Genomic DNA, 19499 nt, shown 5'->3' on the forward strand with positions numbered 1-19499 from the left:
GCTTAGTGAAACGGGAGATAGCTCAGGGGCAGTGACACTTTGGCTTTCTGTGAAGCATCACAACAAACAACAGACGTGGCTGCGTCCAGATAAATGCAGGATTTCTGGGTAATGAAGTCCTTAAAAAAAAATCACCACATCTGCAGTTGCTGAGACATATGCTTTTCACATGCCATCTGTGATTTTCAAAAATGTGTAGCTTTCAAGTCACTGCTGTGTTTTGTCATCTTGAAAATTTAGCAAGTGAATTCTGAATGTTTGATATAGCAACCTACATTCCGATCTGTATACTCACTCAGTGACAGTGGTGGTGAGCCATTTCCTGACATTGTTCTGGCTCGAACTCCCTGTGGTTGACATGATGTAGCAAATTATAAAGCAGCCTGTGACAGGAAGCCACTAATTGCAGACACATAAAGTGCTAATGGCAGAAAGACCACCCACAGCAACAACTTTACTTCATCCGCTGCTGTCTCAGCTGACCTGTTCAGCGAGTGTCCACTACTCAATACTTGAATAATGAAATAAGACTACATCCTCTACATCTCACTGTTCTGTACAGAACTGCCTGCTGATAACTTTAATAGTTCCAGTGCATGCAAATACTGTACTTGTCTACATGAACAAAGAGGATAACAAAAATTAATTATGTGACTGCAGTCAATTACTCAAAGATGTACAATGATGTAAATTAAATTGTGTAAATGAATATACCTGGCTCCAAAACCAATTATATTCCTGCTCTTCCCAACTCTCTTGCCCAGTGTCACTGATAACCAAGTTTCAGAGTACAATGTTATCATAATGGTCATAATGGATAGAAGTGGCGTTGCTATCAATATATGTATGTATGTATGTATGTATGTATGTATGTGTGTATGTGTGTGTGTGTATATACACAGAAACATCAGTGGATCAATGGCTTTTGATTTGATTTCCTCCTTTTTAGATGTTTTCCAAAGTGTGTATGAATGGTATCTCAAGGTTCAAATTTTACTTTATTTAACTTTACAGTGTATTAGTAATGCAGTTGATATTTTAAAGTAAACAGGATTAAATTTGTCATTTCACTAGTAACATTCTTTAATTTCAATATGTACCATGGGCTTGACAAAGCACATTTTCATTGCTTCTATACCTTGAGCTTCCTGGTCGTGACCTGTATTGGACTCAGGTAGGTCCTTGAGGCCCCATTGGAGCTTAGATGCCACCAGATTGGCCCTCTTGGCTACAGCTCCATCAGTTGCCATGAAAGGAAACTGGAACGGATGGAAGGGACATCAAATAATGACAGTTGCATAAAAACACCAAAAGCATAGATACCTAAGCATACAGCACTTACCTGTGCAACTGAAGTAACCCAGATAATTCCTGGTTCTACACTGTCCTGAGCAGCTAAGCTGATGCCAGCAGCAAGGAGCCTTTGTAAAAGATGCAGTGAATAAGCTGAAGTTCCTCCAGCGCAGGAGCTCACAGACAGAGCGACACAGGCAGCAGCACTCATTCAGATCCTGTCATACTCAGTAAACATGTAAGCGCAAAGGAGGGACATGCAAATAGCTTGGTCAGACTTTTAAGCCGTACAAGGAAACATTGTTTCCTGGTTGACTGTTGTCCACACCTTCCATCACTTCCTGCTCCTCTTTATCAGTTTCTGCCCACCTACAGCCAGAGGGAAATGCATATTTTCAAGAAATGTCTTTATGCCACTAGATAAATTCCTTTAAACATACAGTTATATTCTTAACATTACTTCTATTGGATGAAAAATAAAACTGAAAAAAAACAAGAAAAACTAAGAGGTTATTTATAAGACAATCTGTAAATAAAGAAGTTAATGTAGCTTATTGTTGTGCAGAGTTTATTATTTCCATAACACAGTGTCTTTTGCTGTTGCTCTGACACCCTCTCTGTTCAACCCCGACAAGAGTATTTGTTTTGTGTGTAGATTTAGATCATGATGCAAATTTTGTGGTTTTATTATGTTAAGCTATGTTACATGCACAAGCTTGTTGGTATACTTGACATTTCTCTTTGATAGAAATAGTGATTTCTGGTTATTCAAAGGGGCACTGAGTATCTATGTGATGACTGGCAGAGTGGGGCACATTTTCAGGGCAAGCTAAAACTTCTTGGTCTTGAGGCATGAAGCCTGTTGCTAAACCACCACATAAGAGTTGTTATATTTGATGGCAAAAATTTACCAAATAAGAAAATCTTTACATTTAGTAAACCTGGTGTAGTAAACAGGCAGATGACTAAGTTAGAGTATTATGTCTGCAGCGTGACTCTTATCAGAGCCACTTTGCATTACTGTAGGCAGCACATCTCTGCAGGCAGGAACAGCTGATGGGCAGATAAGATGCCTTTAAAATGCAAACTGTTCCTCTTTCAAGGGTGGTTTTATGAGATTAAGCCAAATACGTCCTAGAAAAGGGAAGAAGAAAAGAGCTCAAAAAGGAAGTAGTAATCACTATGAATGTAACATTCTGCTGTCACCAGGAGGCACCAAAAAGTTTAAATCCTTTACACAATGGTTTTAAATGACCCAATGATGATACTTAAACCACTGAACCATTTTGACATGGGTTAAGCTACTTGCACATCAAAGGATGCTACACAGTCTACAAAACACACCACATCATTTATACACAAATAAATAATAAAATAAATGATACCTACTTTATTAACTTACTTGGTCACATGACAACACATGCTTTTATTTGGGAGGCAGGTCATAACCTCTGTTCAGAGGGTGGGTCCCTGGCGTCTGGCGTTGATGGCCTCTTTGATCCTCCTTCCGATGTCCACAGTCACCTAGTTGATGATCTTAACTCTTCAGTCAATCTTGTGGCCAGCTTTGGAGTGGTGACCATAGATGTTGCTTGTAATGTAATGTACAAAGCTTATAATTCATTTTTGAAAAACATTCATAGTAGCTAGCTAAATTGCATAGTAAGTTTTTTTGCGAGTCATGCAGCAACTCCTGCCCTACTGTGCCGTGATTGGCTAGTCCTCGCCGGCTGTGAGCTTGAGCAGCTGTCTATCAACACGGTAGATAACCAACCATAATACGATGGCCGGTTCGCCGGGTTTTGGCGTGAGAAAGCTTGTGTCAGACGCCAGAAGCGCGAGAGTTGGCAACCCTGCCTTCGTTACAATGTGTTGCTCTCTATGTGCATGTCAAAATAAATGTGAATACGAAGTGTAGTAACCAAATCGCACCTGGCTGGTTGATTAGTTGTGTGTTTAAAATCCTCTGGCACATACATCGATGATGTATACAGTATATATCTAGATGTAGATGGATACACAGTGTAATGAGCATCTATGTGACCTGCCTGGAACAGAGAACTGAGTTCTTAGCAACCGTTAGCCGTTAGCCTGTCCTTTCGTTGAAACTAAGTAACACTAAACTTACGGTTACGGTCCTTTTGTGTTATCGGAGTATCGGTCGGTAGATGTTTCCAGTCTCTTCACTTCCAGTTTTTCATCCAAAGACACTGAAGAAAATGGATGAGAAGGTACGTAATTCACCTAATTCATGCTAAGGCCCGCCATTGCCATACTTCTCCCTCTTGACACTAGAGCAACTCCTACCTGTACTAAGAGTGTTTGTTAGTATTTTGGGGCTGTAAAAAAAAAAAAAAAAAAAAAAAAACATCTAGATTTTTTTTCTCAATATTATTTGGAGCTGTTGTTACTTTAGGTTTCACCAAAATCTAAAGCAGTCTGTTTGCTAAGGTTTTTAAAATTAATTTTCTTATCTTTATTTAAATGTTATGGAGGACCTAGTCCTGTTAGTCCATTTATACCAGCAGTCCCTGCGTGTGTGTGCACATATATAGCAAAGAATTCATATTTTACTCAGTTATACATCAGAGCCTGAGCTGCTTACTGTCACTGTAGAGCAAATATCTTTCATGGACCCATACTGCCATCTAGTGACATTGGTAAATAGGCTTCTACTATACAAGCCCCTTGCTCTGTATTGAATGATCAAGGTACTAGTATTTAACTCCATTCATTTATTAGTAGTTAATGTGAAATAATATCTTTATTCTTAAATTTAATTAGCATATACATAGAGTAGCCATATAATTGCTACATATCCTAATCATGTTATCTTTAAATGCAGTACATTACTGTTAATGTTTCACAGTGAAATTGATTATAATGGTACTTTACACCATCATTGCTTGGGGGAAGGAAAACAGTACATTCAACAGTGCATTTTTTGGATTGCATTTTGGGAACATAAAAAATAAGTGAACTCACATGTTTGACTGGACAGAGACTTTTTCACCCATCTCCATCCTACAAATTAATTGGTGGGTACCTTCATACCTTCACACCGTGGTGTTAGCTGGAGGCAAAACAAGAAAAAATGTTATCTTGCTGTGTTTTTGTGTGCCAAAATCAAAAGAAGTAATGGGTCTGAGTCACTTTTACTTTATATGTAAGCCCTAAAAGGCAAGTGAGAATATATTTTTTTCCAGGACCATTTTCCTGTTTCTGTGAAAATAGCTGAACAAATCTTTTTCCCTGAGAGGCCACTGGACTAAAACCATTTGTGTCTTCTTATAGATGATTTTCAGGGTACATAAATTGTGTGTTAGTATGCTCTGTAACATTACTGCCATGTCTTTCTTTTGGCTAGAAATATAATGTAATCATTCAAGGGTGTCTGCAATAGAAGTTGTAAGAAGTCAGGTGTGGTAATACAAATTACACTAACAGAGCAGGTTGTAATGGATGAATGGGTCAGACAAAAGACTTGGTTTAGAGTCATTTAGTTAGCTTATTAATTACTTACTTAGCCACTTACTTCTCTCTCGCTCTCTCCATCTCTTTCATGTCTCCACCTATGACACAGATGATGACAGGAAAATGGATACTGAGAAAACAAAAAAATAATTCTTGTCAACCATATTAACATTTATCAAAATTAATCCTAAACAACATCAGCCCATGCGTAAGACATACTATCACAACCTGGCTCAGAAGTCATGACAAAAGGAGGGAAGACCACACATAAGTTCTAACTAAAAACACATTTATTTAACATAATTGAAAAGGAAACTAACATTAAGACAAACAGAATACAACCAAAACCAAACAGAGTGGAAGCCAGAGGGGGGGGGGGGGGGGAGAAAGACTGGCTGCTACCAGTTTATATAGTGCAGCTGGACCAGGTGAGCTGAATATGCCTGACGACCAAACTCCGCCCAGGAGTCTCAGAGGTAATTACTCTGACAGGGTTGTCACAATACTTATTAACAAAAGCCTAAAATCATTTAAAAACAGCCATAATATATAAAATCTTTACAAAACAGCTAAATTTTTTGACTAAGAGGAGTAATACAGGTTTTGGGGACAGCAATGACTGAACAGGGCCAGGAGAGGGGAGGCCAAATTCTGCCTAACACCCACAGCACACACATAACAATCACAGCAAACTTGACAAAGGGTGAATGTGCAATTACCACCACTGTGCAGAGCGAGGGGGGGACTCAGCACGTGCACCATGAGAGCTATCAGCAACGTCCTAGAGTTAAAGAAAAAAAAAAAAAAACACTATAACCAAATTAAGTTAAAAGCTAGAGATAACTGATAAAGGAAAACTGTCCATTCACTAAAACACGATACAGAAATAAAACCCAGGCAGCAGCTTAAAAACAATAATAAAAAGATAATGATTAAGGAAATTAAAACAAGAAATAAATCAAAGGTAGATATATATCTAATTATATTATATTCTAACTTTTTCTGTTTTACCTTGTGCAAACAATATAGCAGTGACTTTACACCAGCTGATTCATCTGGCAAGGCCACCACACAAGGCTAAAACAACAAAACATACCTCTGGTGGCTTCTCCTCCTGCTGTTGTCCTGTATGTTTGAGTAATTTGCCCTTATGTGTGTGGTTTTTTGTCAAGTGCTTCCAGGTGAGAGCGCAGGCAGAGAAGGGAAGAAAAGGGGCGGGGCTGGATGTCTATGGACAGGGGTGCATTCAAGAGTAAAGTGCTTAGAGTGGAGCTTTATGGCTGTGGTCAAAAAATAAAATCTCCCTTCCTAACCACTTTTCCTTTCCCTTGGTGGGATAAGATAAGAATTTAGGAAGAGAGAACTGTGGTACTTAGTGAATTTGACTGCACTTACTTAAAACCAACTTTATTTATAACATATGGAAGATCAGCACAGTGATGAACTCAATTCAGAGTCTGGACATCCCTGTCCTCAAACCATTTGGAATGACAGAAATGGATATGTAACAAAAAACATTGTTGTTGACAGGTGATGACTTGGCCTAGACACTTTGGGGAATGATTTTGTGAGACAACAGTCTATGCAAGGTTATTAACTTGTGGAACAGCTGCATATAAATGTACACTATATTTGTGCTGCTTTAGCATCATCCGCTGGTTATTTTAAGTTATGATTATTTCACTGTGACAACATTATTCCAAACTGACTGTACAAATCATTCAGCAGCTTGAAATACATGCATTAGTCTGATAGTCTGGTTATCCACAATGGGATGATTCACCCATGATGCATAATTTAGGCATCAATTGCTTACTATGTCCATAAGTTATGGAAGCAATTCTTAAGACTAACCATCTGCAACATTTGGAGCTGCTTCTGCTGCTCCAAACTTCCTCCAAAGATATCCTCGTAAATCCTGACTAAATTGATACCTTTTTAAACTTTTTTTTAAGATAATGATTATTTTATTAAAAAAAATAAAATAAAATGCAATTTATTAATATCAGTCAACTGAAATGTATGCAACAACAACATGGTGTCCACAGTTTTCTTTTTCACAGTTGTTCTTTGCTTTGATTGGTTGGCCACTCGCAGCCTTCCTGAGCCACAGATGATCCAAAAGGCCCATCTGGCAGCCTTCTCATGGTGCTGATTAGTCAGGACTCAATCCCCTGCACCCTGCCCACTCCCCGGCCGACTCCCTTGGGTGCCTGTACATGCCACCCACATAAAAGCTGCACACATGGCAGCATTCTCTAAGGAGCCTTTGGCCCCCAGTCTGCCACACTGTGAGCTGGGATAAAGATCAGGGCCTGATTTATTTCACTTCTTTGTCAAGTCAGAGTATCAATTTGTCCTCCTGTCTTCAGCGTTTTATAATCAGGGTTCCTGCATGATGTGTGGGAACAATTACTTGTCACAGATTTTAATAATTAATGACAGTATTTACAAAATGTATTGCACAAGCACAAGTGGAATAGTTATTTCAACATAGTTTTTTTGTCTGTGTTGTGCATAATTTATTGGGATGTTATGAATGTCATAATGTATTATTGTACTAATGGTGCTTTCCCTCTTATTGTTGTTGATTTTGGCATTATCAGCTTCGGTCAATAGAGCAGGCCTTTTTGGCTTGTTTTGGCATATGGTTTGTGTTTGTGTAAGTTTGGGTGGTGTTAACTTTTTTTTGTATTGTGTAATTTAAGAGTCTTTTCCTCCTAACAAAGGGCTGAACAGAAGTGGTTTTAGATAGCTCTGCAAGTGACTAATGACTGAAACATGCTAAAAGCCAAGGCAGGAGAGATTTTCTTGGCAAGACAAATGAATTTTCAGCAGAATAATTAACTAATTAACAAATCTGCATGCATATTCATCAAGCCCTTGAAGTCCCTCCAGCAGCAATTTGATAAACGCTGCCGTAAAGATCTCATTTACATCTCGCAATCCACCACCATTTGTCAATGAGGATGAGATGACCTGGAAAATAGAGAGACAAAGAGAAATTAAGGCGAGAATGTGATTGCCAGTGTCTATGTCCATGGATTACTTGCCACAGAAGTATCGGCTGCACAACGCCCTATGTCAACTTCATTTCACAGATACATGATGGCAACCCAGGCTCCTCTTATTTCTTAATCACACACTTGTACACAGTGTGTGTGTTAAGGATGGAGTACCTAATCAGAGCCCCTGTTTTTAGAATATTGTCCAGGAAGTGTTGTCCCCCTCTGATTGGAATCTTCACTGAGCCATCATCTGTAGATTGTGTGAACTCAACCGCTAAGGTTTTTTTTTTACGTATGAGTATGCGAACCCCTGAACAAAACCTATGAATAAATATAATTACTTAACTATTAAAAAAACATGAGAAAAATAAATAAACACTTCACCAGACATGGGATCAGTTGTGCATCAGTATGTAAAGGTATTTTATTATTAATTCATCACTAAACCAGCTGATCTGCAAGATAAACAGGACTTGGTTGCTGCACATTAACAGCAGACATCTACTCCCAAAATGTATTCAATAATATGTCAGATGTAACATGTAACATACCTTCCTTTAGAGACATGTTGTTTGTTTATGGACCCTAAAAATCTACATCTTCTCTTTCTCACACCAAAACTATCAAACAGAGACAAAGACAAAAACCTACTTTTTCGCAGGAAAGACCAGCTTTAAGCCAAATCGATGAAGAATGACAGTTCTACAATAATAAGACTTAACAGCTGCATTTGATATTTGATTGTAACTTATCAAGAAAGGCAAAATAAAAAGAACTAGAGATTGGACTCTAACAGACACTCACACTCATGCCCAAAAAAGTGGTCTCCCCCCTCCTTCTCTCTCTCTGTAAAATCCCAAACAGCAGACTGTAAGTCCTTGTCACAAATTGTGCCACATTCCCGTCTTGACAGGGATTGAGCATTTTCCTCTTTTAAACAAATCTGAAATAACAATTTTCAGATAATTTAACATAATTCCCAAATTTCTTGGACAGAGGAAAGCTGAAATGTGTAATGTAAGGTTAAATTCCATATTTGTCATGTGACCGTGTACTGCCATCAAGTGACTGCCTGTCATTTATTATTAGTGATAGAAATTCTTTGTTCTTTTTTTTTTACTCAGTTAACTACTTCTATTATGTGGAGGATCCAGACGAAGACACAGAGGCGAACGGCTGGTGGTAGAAAAGGTAAGTGGTTTAATAGTAGTTCGCAGGAGGATGGAGGCCCAGCAGAGCGACTGGCAGGTTCAGTTGTATGGCACAGACTCAAGCACAGGAGGAAACAAGTACAATTCTACAGAGTCTGTAGCAGAATCATTTCTATACAGGATGGAGTATCAAATCATCCTGTGTTTCTGTTAAACAATCTGAATCACAAATTATCATGACAGAATATTTCTTAAAATAGAATACATGCACATGGTTGTTTTTCTATATTAAAACAAGTGAATACGAGGAATCTTCTCAGTCCACAGTCTGTCTTTGTCCAACTAATGCCTGTTATCCCATGATATTACCACAAGAAAACACTGATGAAAAAGCCATACCATGATGATGCAGAACTCTGCTGTTAGCTGATACTTGCTCCTTAACATCCTGTAGTGTGTGTGTGTGTGTGTGTGTGTGTGTGTGTGTGTGTGTGTGTGTGTTGTATACAGACTTGTTTCTTGCAGGTGGTTCTTCCACATGGCCTGCTCACATGGAACAGTAAGCTCCAGATCATAGATGTAGGTTTACTGCCAACAAACCATTTGGTCTTAGTGTGGGCCGCAGATTTAATGAGTGTGCCTACTTGGAAATGTGTGCTACCAAGAGACAAACACACATACATATCCTCCTTTCACAAATGTGTGCATTTTTACAACTGCAAATATGCTCTCGCAGAGATGCCAATGATACTCATCATCATATTTTTTAGTTGTTTTAAGACAGTACCATCGTCTTAAAGTAAAAGGATTACAGACTAATGGGCCTGTAAACAAGCCTTTGGTTTTACAAGTGTTACGACTGACATCTGACAAATAACCAGCCAGTTTACAAGTCAAGCTGCAGAACGACAACATTGTTTGTCAGTGTATTTTGCGTTTACTGTATTGACGTCACATACATATGAATCATGATTCACTTCCATTCATTCCTTTTCTAAAAGTAGAATTCTTTGACTTAATCTTAAATACTTCTTTTTATGTTAAATGGGGAGGAAGAAACTGATGGTATTTTTAGGGATTTTGATAGGGTCATTAACAGTTAGTGGATGTCATTGTTAGCCAGTAATATAAATGGCCTCATTGTATGATGGGCCATTCCAATTAGCTCTTGGTGTGGCCCTGATTTGCCAGAGTCGAGAACAGACAAACTTCATGTAATTTGTCTGGATAGGATCAGTTCATACATATTAAATATCCCATTCTCTCTTCATGGCTAATGGGCTTCCAGATAGATTAGTTCAAGTGTTGTCATTCCATGAGGAATAAGTGAACCTGTTGGAGCTCAGGCCTTTAGAGGCTGCACATCACGGGACATTCAGAGGGATGCTGAAGTTTCTCAGTGTGTTTATTAGTGTTAAGTGAATAAATGAATGTATGGATGGATTAAGGTCAGATTTACTTAGACTTAGTATGACTCCATGAGTCATTTCAATTCAATTATTTTTCTAAGCATGCACATCATTATCATATCTACACTGCAGTCATTTCCCAGTGTTTTTTGTTAATCTTTTACAGGACACCCCAACCAAAACAAAATGTGGGACAACATCCAACACAGAAATTGGGGGAGTTCTGCAGAGACCATAGGAGAGCAGAATGAGTTCAAAAAAAGTGACTTTAACTAAAATGCAAATAACGTGTTGGCTGTGTGACTTTAGTTTGAGCATCACCTGTAACCACCTCTCTTTAGGGCCTCTGTTCTGAGGGGCTTAGCATCTTAAACCCTCTAATTAAAACTCGAGTCTCAACAAAGTCTCAACAGCGTTCTCCTCATCCAAAACCAGATTATCAGAAATTTAATTTCTGTGAAATTCTGCATCCCGCACCATCTGCGACCCAAGACTTGTGGCAGGATTTTGAAGATGAAACGCCCATATGTCTATCTGCGCATTCATCAGAAAGGATTCTTTGTGTGATTATATCAAAAATATCATAAACGGATCCAGATCGTCAGCAACAACTAGGCTGTAATGATTAGTTGGTATTACTGTATTGGGGCCTATCTGTGAAATCTATCCCCCAAAGTGTGCCAGGAGAACACTCCCAAATTCTGACCCTACCATCTGCTTGCCTCAGCAGAAAATCCCCTCTCACATCTTTCCAGTCTCCACCTGCCCTTTTTTTAGTGAGGATGTGCCCACCGCAGCCTCAGATTTCTTAGGTAGTGTAACCTTTCTGTCAGCTCCAACCAGTCCAGTCTGACCTCTCTCATCAATAATGTGTTTCCATCCACAAATTTTGCGGTCACTGGATTTTTTTTTGTTTCTTGCATCCTTCTGGGTAAATTCTAAAGATCAGCAGTTTCAGAAATAGTCCACCAGCCCATCTGGCACCCATAATCATGCCACAGTGAAAATCACTGAGAATATTTTGTTTTGTTGATGTTTGATTTGAATATTAACTGAGGCTCCTGACCTCTATCTGCATGATTATATGCACTGCACTGCTGCCACATGATTGGCTGATAACTGCATAAATAAGCAGGTGTACAGGTGTTCCTGATATAGTGCTCGGTGGTCATGTTTTCTTGAGGCTTCAAGGCTGGACATTTATAAAAGTGAATGAACACCTTGAGTTTAGGTTTACATAACAAATGTCTGCCAGTCACAGGTGATCTTCCTCTGTGACCCAGCTGATGTCTGGCCCCTGAATAGCCCTTGATCAATGAGTCAGTCTGGGATTACATGAAGAAATAGAAGCAAGTGGACAGCCTAAATTTTTATTGTTTTCAGTTATTTCAATAAAACTGTAAGGCATCACAGAATAGCAAAATCATCAAACAAAACATAGCAATAAAGAAAATAATGAGATGGTCCCCAGTTTGCATACCCCTAGTTCTTAATACTGTGCATTGCCCCCTTTAATGTCAATGATGGCTTACAGTCTTCTGTGATAGCTGCTACCCTTTCTTCTTGCCCCCCCCCCAATGATACAGAGGTCAGGAGAGAAATTCTAGAGTCACTAGTTAACACCGCACACACTGAGGGCGACATGAACCAAGATGAGACCGATATCACATCACATTTCAGCAGCAAATTCTTCTGCTGGCCCAATATGACATCTGGAGCAAAAACAAGAGAATTGTTTGTACATTTAATTTGACTATAGATCAAGTGTAGAGTGTATAAATTCCAATTTATTTTATTGTAGCTGCAGTGGGAATCTTTCAAACGTGTGGCCTGAGTGTAAAAGACATTATTATTAGGCTACAAATATCTAAATGTTGGCTTAATGGCTGTACAATTCCATACAGTCAGTGATAATTCCAGTTTACCTTAATATACAGACATATACATTAATATTTTGAGTTATGCATGTATTATTTAATGTTTCACCCAATTCTTAACAAAAATTAATCAGTTTATGCAAATTACATAAATTAAACACAGCTACAACAACAATAGTGATAATAATAATAATAATTGCAGATAGAAACAAACACGCTGTGTTTTACGCCTCTTTTCATTCAGATGTGACGCTTCTGCTCTGTATTGCATAGTTCCCTTTGCCTTTATTTTCTTTTATTGCAGTGTTCTAAGTTGCAGTAAAAAATGCCAGCTTTAAGTAAACGACCGACCAAAACCAAAACTGCTTGGCAGATCTATAGGTGGTACGCGCCCACGCGCGCGCGTGTGTCATAATGACACCTTGACAAAACTTGCAAGGCTCCTGAAAGATTCATCTAAATTATATTTTTCCGTTTTCACGGGGGAGGATTGAGCTGTATTTTAATGAACAATTCTCGATATGGATGGGCTTGTTTAATTCCCCCCGCACCTGGTAAAACCGACCCCGGTGGATGTCGTAGGGGCCGAGGTCTGACGAAGAGCCCTGGCTGATCGAGAAGAGGCCGTAGTGGCAGCTCCGGTAGTCCGTCGGCTCCTTCGTGTTTCAGGGAGAAAAACCCGTTGAAGTTACTGGATGGGCTGAACGTCCCTGTGTCCAGAGGGCTCGCGCAGTCTGAAGCGGGACTGTCGCAAAGAGCCTCGTAGGGGCCGCAGAGGGAGCCGAAGGGCCGCAGGGGCCCGCCACCGTCGCCCGGGTTAGAGCCCGCAACCTCGGGTCCGTGGTTGCGGTAGAAGGCTGGATAGAGGGAGAACGACTCCCCTCCCGGCTCCGAGATAAATCTGCGGGCGTTGAGTTGCAGACACCCGGCCACCAGATTAGTGGTGGGCTGAGAGAGACCCCTGCACAGTGTCTGCACGAACGTAAGCAAATCCGGCTTTTTCCCGGTACTCAGAATCTCACTGAGGGCCCAGATGTAATTCTTGGCCAAGCGCAGCGTCTCTATTTTGGACAGCTTCTGCGTCTTGGAGTAGCAGGGGACCACTTTCCTCAGGCTGTCCAGCGCGTTGTTCAAACCGTGCATCCGGTTCCTCTCCCTCGCATTGGCCTCGATACGCCGCAGTCGAACCCGGTCCAACCGGGCCTGACTGAGGGTCTTTTTATGAGAACCCCCTGCTTCTTTCTTTTCCTCATCTCCGTCTTTATCCGCTCTCCTGGGCTCAAGCGCGTCCTCCTCCAGGGCTCGGCCCCGTTTGGACTTCACCGGTTTGACGAATTGGTTGGTGGTCCAGCTGGTCCTGAATGGACTGCTGGTCTGGTGTGAGGTCGGTTCGTCAAATGGCAGAGTCAACATGTCGTCCTGGGTTGGGGAAAAGCGAAATTAATATAATATAGATTATACAAAACGCTGTGATGAGATAAGGTACAACTTTATGTATTGATCCCCCAGTAACCTGTTAGTAGCCTATTACATTTTAATGAGACAAAACAGGTCAATAACCAGTAAACAATCACTTTATAGGATAATTATTTGTAATAGTAGTAGAGAGCTGTTAGGGTATTAAGTGCATCTGGAAATATCCATCATAACATAACATAATATAATATAACATAACATGAGATAAAACAACAATGATTCTGAAACAACACTAGCATATGGCATATATTCATATAATAAGAAAGCATAGGTAAAAAAAAAAAAAAAAAAAAGGAAGAAAAAAAACTTTACCTCATCTAAAAAGAAGACAGACAGCTAGTAAACCATTGTGAGTGTCATGCTCTCAGTGGACTGATGATCTTCTCACTCCGTTCTGGTATTAAATTCCAGAGCACATCTTCCCCCGAAACTCTGACACCCAGTCAGACTGTCAGTAGCAAATGCCAGTCCTCCTCCTCCATCTCCCTCTCTCTTCCTCATCAGTAAAGACACTGATGTTTTCTGCTGCTGACGTCACCGGGAAGGTTGGCTCTCGTAGGAATACTTTCTCTCTCTCTGTGGCTCTAAGTCTCTCATCCTTTCCCTCCATCTCTCTCTCTGTTCTCCCTAATTCTCAGTGCTCCCAGTCTGGCAGCTGAGTGGGGAGTCAGTGGCAGTATCCTCCTTGGAAAATGATTTGAGTTTGTAGATCAGGGGTCAAACAGTTTCATTTTCATACAAAATGAATGTTATTTTTAAACATTTATTTACCTGTATTGGTATCAACAGACTCCTATAAGAACCTGGGAAATATCCATTGACACTTAATAGCCCTGGATGTTTTCAAGCTTTCTGAGAATGGTTTAGAAGATATCTTTGGGTGAATAAACAGCTAGTCAAATGTCATGAGCTCAGTCACAGTACAGAGAAAGCCACGACTGACTTGACTGCAGTCTTTTTATACTCCACCCCAGCAGTCACTGGCAAGTTTCAAATATGAAACAGTTAATGTGGATTGGGCCATGCAAACACTGTGCACAACTGTCAATTAAGCCCAGATGAATAAAAACAGGTGACAAGTTGATGTACAAAAAGACTTCCTCACTTTTATTCCATAACAGAGAACACTTTAATGCCCTTACAGACTGAATAAAACATCAACAACTTCATGTTTGGTCATGTATAAGTTTTTCAGTTGAAATCATCATTGTATACATGCTGTGCTGGAGCTTCCTCCTCACTCAACTGGAGCTCTATGTTCTTTTTTAAAATCTTTATTAAGTAGCTGTTATTCAATACTTATTTCCCAAAGGAATCAGTGCATCACTATGTTCGCTCTATTTGCCCCTCTTAAACTTGTTTGGCGTGGTTCCAATCTTCTGCTTTTTCTTTGCCGATCCTTTTGTCTCAGGTTCCTAAGTAAGACAAAAGAAATGTAACAAATGAGTCCACATGAATCATACGTCAGAAAATAATTGAACATGTGCAACAGCGACTGTCTCTAAGAAAATGAAACGCAGGGACAGGAAAATACCAGACATAAGATACAATCATTTTGGACACAACTTGGCACACTGTAGTTTTCCTAAATGTACCTTCCGTTTAGAGGACAGAGATCCAGTGACAGAGAAGAAAGAGTCCAATCGTCCCTGTGTGCTGCCCTGCCGGCTCTTCACAATCTTCTTACAGCCATTGCGAATTCTGTCCTCACTGCACAGACACACAAATAGATTAATCAATATATATAAAGCTGCATTTCATCTTTGCACAATTTAAGACTAATACAACTAAGACAAGAGACTATAGAGTAGTTATAAATAAAAATGGAATATGCACTAAACCTCATATTTAAAAAGGTCCATGTTAAAGTGATGCTGAGGCCATTAACTCTCAATAGTGCAGTCTAGTGGTTGAAATGCTGTATAACCAGTAGCTCTGAACATGCAGTCACTGTGACAACCAGCGTCACAGCCGTTAAGATCCATCATCAAGGCAGGAAAACTCAACAAGCAAGTCAAGTCAGTGAATGAAGTGTGTGATAAAGAGAGCACTGGTGGTTCACCTGAACTGTTTCTCGTTACACATAAACTGGATCAGTCCCTCCTCATCAGGCTCACTCCACTTCAGCTCCACTGAGGAACAATCCACCACATCTGGCTTCAAAAACAGACTCCTAGCCTCCTTGTACAGCCAGTCCTCTGGAACGGGATGCTTCTGCATGAAGGTGAGCAAGACACACACACACACACACACACACACACACACACACACACACACACACACACACACACACACACACACACACACACACACACACACACACAGAATCAGGGCCAAAATCCCTTGTTCATGTAGCTAAACCAAACAAGTATGTTCCCTTAAATCTGGAGGATATGATTTGTTGGCTGGGGCATCTCTGAAACACCACAGTCCTCTAGCCCTTGCAATTTGGATATTACATTTGGTCATATTTATTCTGATTACTAATACAGCCCTAGCAAACATCAACTTACGCTGGGTTCAATGTTTTCTAGGATCTCCTCAATGCAGCCGTGCTGTCTGATCAGGTCGATGGCTCTCTTAGGTCCAATCCCCTTGATGGTCCCACAGTAGTCACAGCCCAGCAGAATACACAGGTCTATGAACTAGGTTGGACAATAGAAAGTAGTTGTTAGTGCAACTGCAAGCTACAAATCACTTCTGGTGTACCTTGACCGACTGCACCTCAGTTTCACAGCACATACAATTCTTATTAGCAGGAGATTAAGAGTATTGTGACATCCCTATGAAAAACTGCTAGCTGTCACAACACTGTAAGGTGACAGTCTGCAGAGTGCATAATCAGAATAATAGTTGTGGATGTGGTTCTTCAATTTTACCCCAGATGAAAGATTAGATTAGCTTTACCTGTTCATTGGTCAGGCCAATGTCTTGCAGGATACGATTGAAGTGGAACTCTTGGATAGGAAGTTTCCTAAAACAAATAAATCCTGTATTATATAGTGTTTATATAGTTATATAGTGTGTATTATTAGTGCATATACTGAGACATTGCTAGTAAATATGACAATTATTTGAGTTGTGATACTGTGCATATTGTGTCCTGGTCTAAATATAAATTAATGTCCAAACTGTTGTTATTGTGAACTGTGATAACGAGTAATTTAGCCCCACTCTGCCCCTATAACAATAATGGCTAATAAAATTCAAGTGGATTGATTGCAGACTACATTTAGTCATTATCAAATATAGAATGAAAACTTGTTCAAAGGTTATACCAAAAGTTGCACCACAGACAAAACTGGGAACCAAAACAAGGGAAAACATCAAATCAACTCCATTATCCAAACATCTTTGTTATACAGCCTAACAGTGGAAAATCAGTGATGTAAATGTAACATTACTTTGCTTCACTGGCAGTGAGGTGTCTGAGCAGGACATTGGTACCAAAGGTCAGCCCGTCCATATCCTCTGTTGCTGTGGCAAACACCTTCCCTGCTTTAACCAGAGCGGCACAGCTGGCTTCTGCCTCACACGGAGCCTACAATACAAAACACATCAAATACATACATTTCACATATTATTTTGACAAAATGGAAAAAAGAGGCAGTTCACTGAAATACACCACCAAGTTTATTTTAGTGTTTCTCTAGATGTATTAAGAGAGAGGATATTTGTGTTCTTATGTCAAAGCAACAACAAAAATATAATTCTCTATAATTTTTTCCAATCCATGAATATTCCATAGTCAATGTACTATTGAGCAAAAAAATTATGGTCTTAAAACATTTCATTTAACATAACATTTTCTGTCTTTCAGAGCCTTTGAAGCCTAAGCTCTAAGAATGACAAAGTAACTGGACAAAGGAATGCCAACAATGTGAAATGACCAGGGAATGATTCTTCTAAGCCGGTTAGCAAAAATCACTGTTGTATAAATATGGAAATATTCTTAAAGCCAGCAAGAGTCACAGTAAATCAAATCTTGATCTAACCTCAATGTAAGGTACTCCCATCAAGGTCAACAGCTTCTTGCATTCATCATTATGCTGTTTTGTGACTTTTACAAGACGCTTGGTGAATTTGTCGATATTTTCTTGTTCCCCTGGGTTGATAGGAACAGACGAACAAAAAAAGACATTTCAATATAATACCAAATTAATCAAACAAACAAACAATCTCTATAGTGTAAATAAAGTTTAAACAAAATAATATGGTCTACTTATTTGCTAAAAAACACAATTTGAAGAAGAGCATTATTTGTACCCATTTCCTGTGCTTGAGCAAGCATCTTCTCAGCTTCTGCCCTCCTCTCCCCTCTCTTCTCCAGCTGAGGATAAGACAGATGTAATTCATTATTTTAAATGGGAGAATGAGAACAAATGTTAGAGTCTATAAAATATTCTTGTGATGTATTTTGCCCATTTCTATTTCTAAATAGGGTACAGGGAGAGAAGCACCAGCGAAGTCAGAGCCCATACCAACCTCTGCTGACTTGAGCTGTGGTGGCTTGCCATCAAACACATACACAGGTTTGATGCCGTGTTCCAGCATGCGGATTGTCCGGTAGAACATGCCCATCAGGTGGCTGCAGAACAAGTGGCAAACATATATCAGCATGTGCCCAGACTTGACCTACTTGGTCTAGGGATCAATCTAAGAACTACTGCCTAATATGACTTCTCCATCTGAGTGTCTATATTGTGGGGATTGTACCTCGTCGTCTCTCCATCCTCATTCTGCAGCACGTTGCCGTCTTGTCGCACAGCGATCAGGAACTGGTAGATGCACATCGAGGCATCTATAGCGATTTTTCTGCCTGCAAAAGTTGGTCAGTTAGCAAATCATCTATTATGTTTTGTAACAGTGGGTTACAAAACCAGTGGCATCAAGTGTAATTATTCCTCACTCATCTACAGCCTATGCAAGACAAACAATGGATACTTTTGAACCCTCAATTTGAAATTATTACTACATCACTAAGTGGAAGGTTGACTACAGTTGGGTTGTACTGATTTAACTAACTACAATGTGATATGGCTGTGATTTTTGCAAGTGGTTATGCTATATTTTGACCCATCGTCCACATTTGCTGAATTCCCATATCACCTGACACAGCATTAATCCAATTTACCCAAGAAAGATGATTAAACTTTCGTCTGACATCCTCACTATGAAGGAAAACATGTACCAAAGTAGTTCTTGATATCTTGTTCTTTAATGGCTCCAGGAGACTGGTCGGCAATCAGCTTGGCAAGTCCGTGTATTCCCATTGTGGCTTAACGTCTGAAATGAAATAATGTTCAGCATGTCACACAGGTCTCGAGGACTGATATGATACAGGACTACGGGCGACAATGCAAGACCCAGCTTTAAATGTTTCCATTTTGTTCACATAAGAGCTGCTTACAGAGTCTAATGACTGCTTAGACGTAAATTAGCCTTAACTGTGTGTATTTAAAGTGAAATAAAGTCACATTAAGTCCCTATGGTCGCCGCACAGATCTAGAAAAGGTTGCTGAACTGCGGTTAGCTGCAGGGCTAAAAACATCAACAAAATACATGTCTTCATATGCTGGCTATTAGCTACTGACATTTTTTAACTTTATGCATCTAATGGGGTTAAACGTTTAAATGTTTATAACGGACTCACCTCCTGGCTATTTTACCTTTGTTAGCACCACTTGCTCTGGCGTCCCGACCGCGAGAAACTGCGACTGATTCGCGGGAAATCACATACCAGGCATTGCCTATCAATCTATCGAGCACAGCCCTCTCACAAGAACTTGAAGACGTGCGCATCAACAGTGC

At 39.8% G+C, this 19499-nt stretch overlaps 3 protein-coding genes across 21 annotated transcripts in view; all 3 read right to left on the minus strand.

Moving 5' to 3' along the window:
- The window catches only part of itprid1 (ITPR interacting domain containing 1), a 127144-nt gene extending 122856 nt beyond the window's left edge, over positions 1-4288 (minus strand). For 10 of the 18 annotated variants that reach the window (XR_007809313.1, XM_051066638.1, XM_051066639.1 and 7 more), the window contains exons 1-6: positions 3422-3506; positions 2683-2884; positions 2205-2427; positions 1343-1662; positions 1139-1259; positions 296-347 (exon numbers count right to left, since the gene is read on the minus strand). Coding sequence is in view for 17 of the 18 variants with exons in the window: in XM_051066638.1 (XP_050922595.1) it covers positions 296-347; positions 1139-1259; positions 1343-1504 (335 nt within the window). In the remaining variant the exon portion in view is untranslated. Of the gene's footprint in view, positions 1-295; positions 348-1138; positions 1260-1342; positions 1663-2204; positions 2428-2682; positions 2885-3421; positions 3507-4278 lie in introns of those variants that run through there. The other 8 variants (XM_051066636.1, XM_051066642.1, XM_051066634.1 and 5 more) reach the window with 8 other exon arrangements.
- Positions 4289-11697: 7409 nt separating this feature from the next.
- neurod6a (neuronal differentiation 6a) lies at positions 11698-14626 on the minus strand. The gene is given in 3 exon segments (XM_018700710.2): positions 11698-12868; positions 12870-13631; positions 14001-14626. Coding segments are annotated over 2 exon segments (951 nt in total). The 5' UTR covers positions 13626-13631; positions 14001-14626; the 3' UTR covers positions 11698-12673.
- A 148-nt stretch (positions 14627-14774) lies between these two features.
- Positions 14775-19496, minus strand: fen1 (flap structure-specific endonuclease 1). Of its 2 annotated transcripts, none has more exons than XM_018700709.2 (12): positions 19358-19496; positions 18880-18974; positions 18405-18507; positions 18174-18276; positions 17955-18018; positions 17684-17793; positions 17093-17229; positions 16596-16662; positions 16202-16333; positions 15751-15902; positions 15284-15398; positions 14775-15103 (listed from the first exon to the last, which is right to left on the minus strand). In XM_018700709.2, the coding sequence occupies exons 2-12, from the start codon at positions 18959-18961 to the stop codon at positions 15026-15028; spliced, it is 1143 nt and encodes a 380-aa protein (XP_018556225.1). In that variant the 5' UTR covers positions 18962-18974; positions 19358-19496; the 3' UTR covers positions 14775-15025. The 2 variants fall into 2 exon arrangements, with proteins under 2 accessions (XP_018556225.1, XP_018556224.1); XM_018700708.2 differs by having other exon boundaries at positions 19342-19488.
- Positions 19497-19499: the final 3 nt, after the last annotated feature.

Source organism: Lates calcarifer, linkage group LG24, assembly GCF_001640805.2.
Source record: "Lates calcarifer isolate ASB-BC8 linkage group LG24, TLL_Latcal_v3, whole genome shotgun sequence".
Taxonomy (NCBI): domain Eukaryota; kingdom Metazoa; phylum Chordata; class Actinopteri; family Centropomidae; genus Lates; species Lates calcarifer.

Bases quoted from the DNA above. Each gene is read 5' to 3' on its own strand.
- fen1 (XM_018700709.2), bottom strand. From the start codon at position 18,961: ATGGGAATACACGGACTTGCCAAGCTGATTGCCGACCAGTCTCCTGGA. The intron at 17,794-17,954 runs GTACAAATAATG...CTATCAACCCAG, and splicing joins TGCTCAAGCACAGGAAATGG to GGGAACAAGAAAATATCGAC. The intron at 16,334-16,595 runs GTAAAGCTAATC...TGTCCAACCTAG, and splicing joins TTGGCCTGACCAATGAACAG to TTCATAGACCTGTGTATTCT.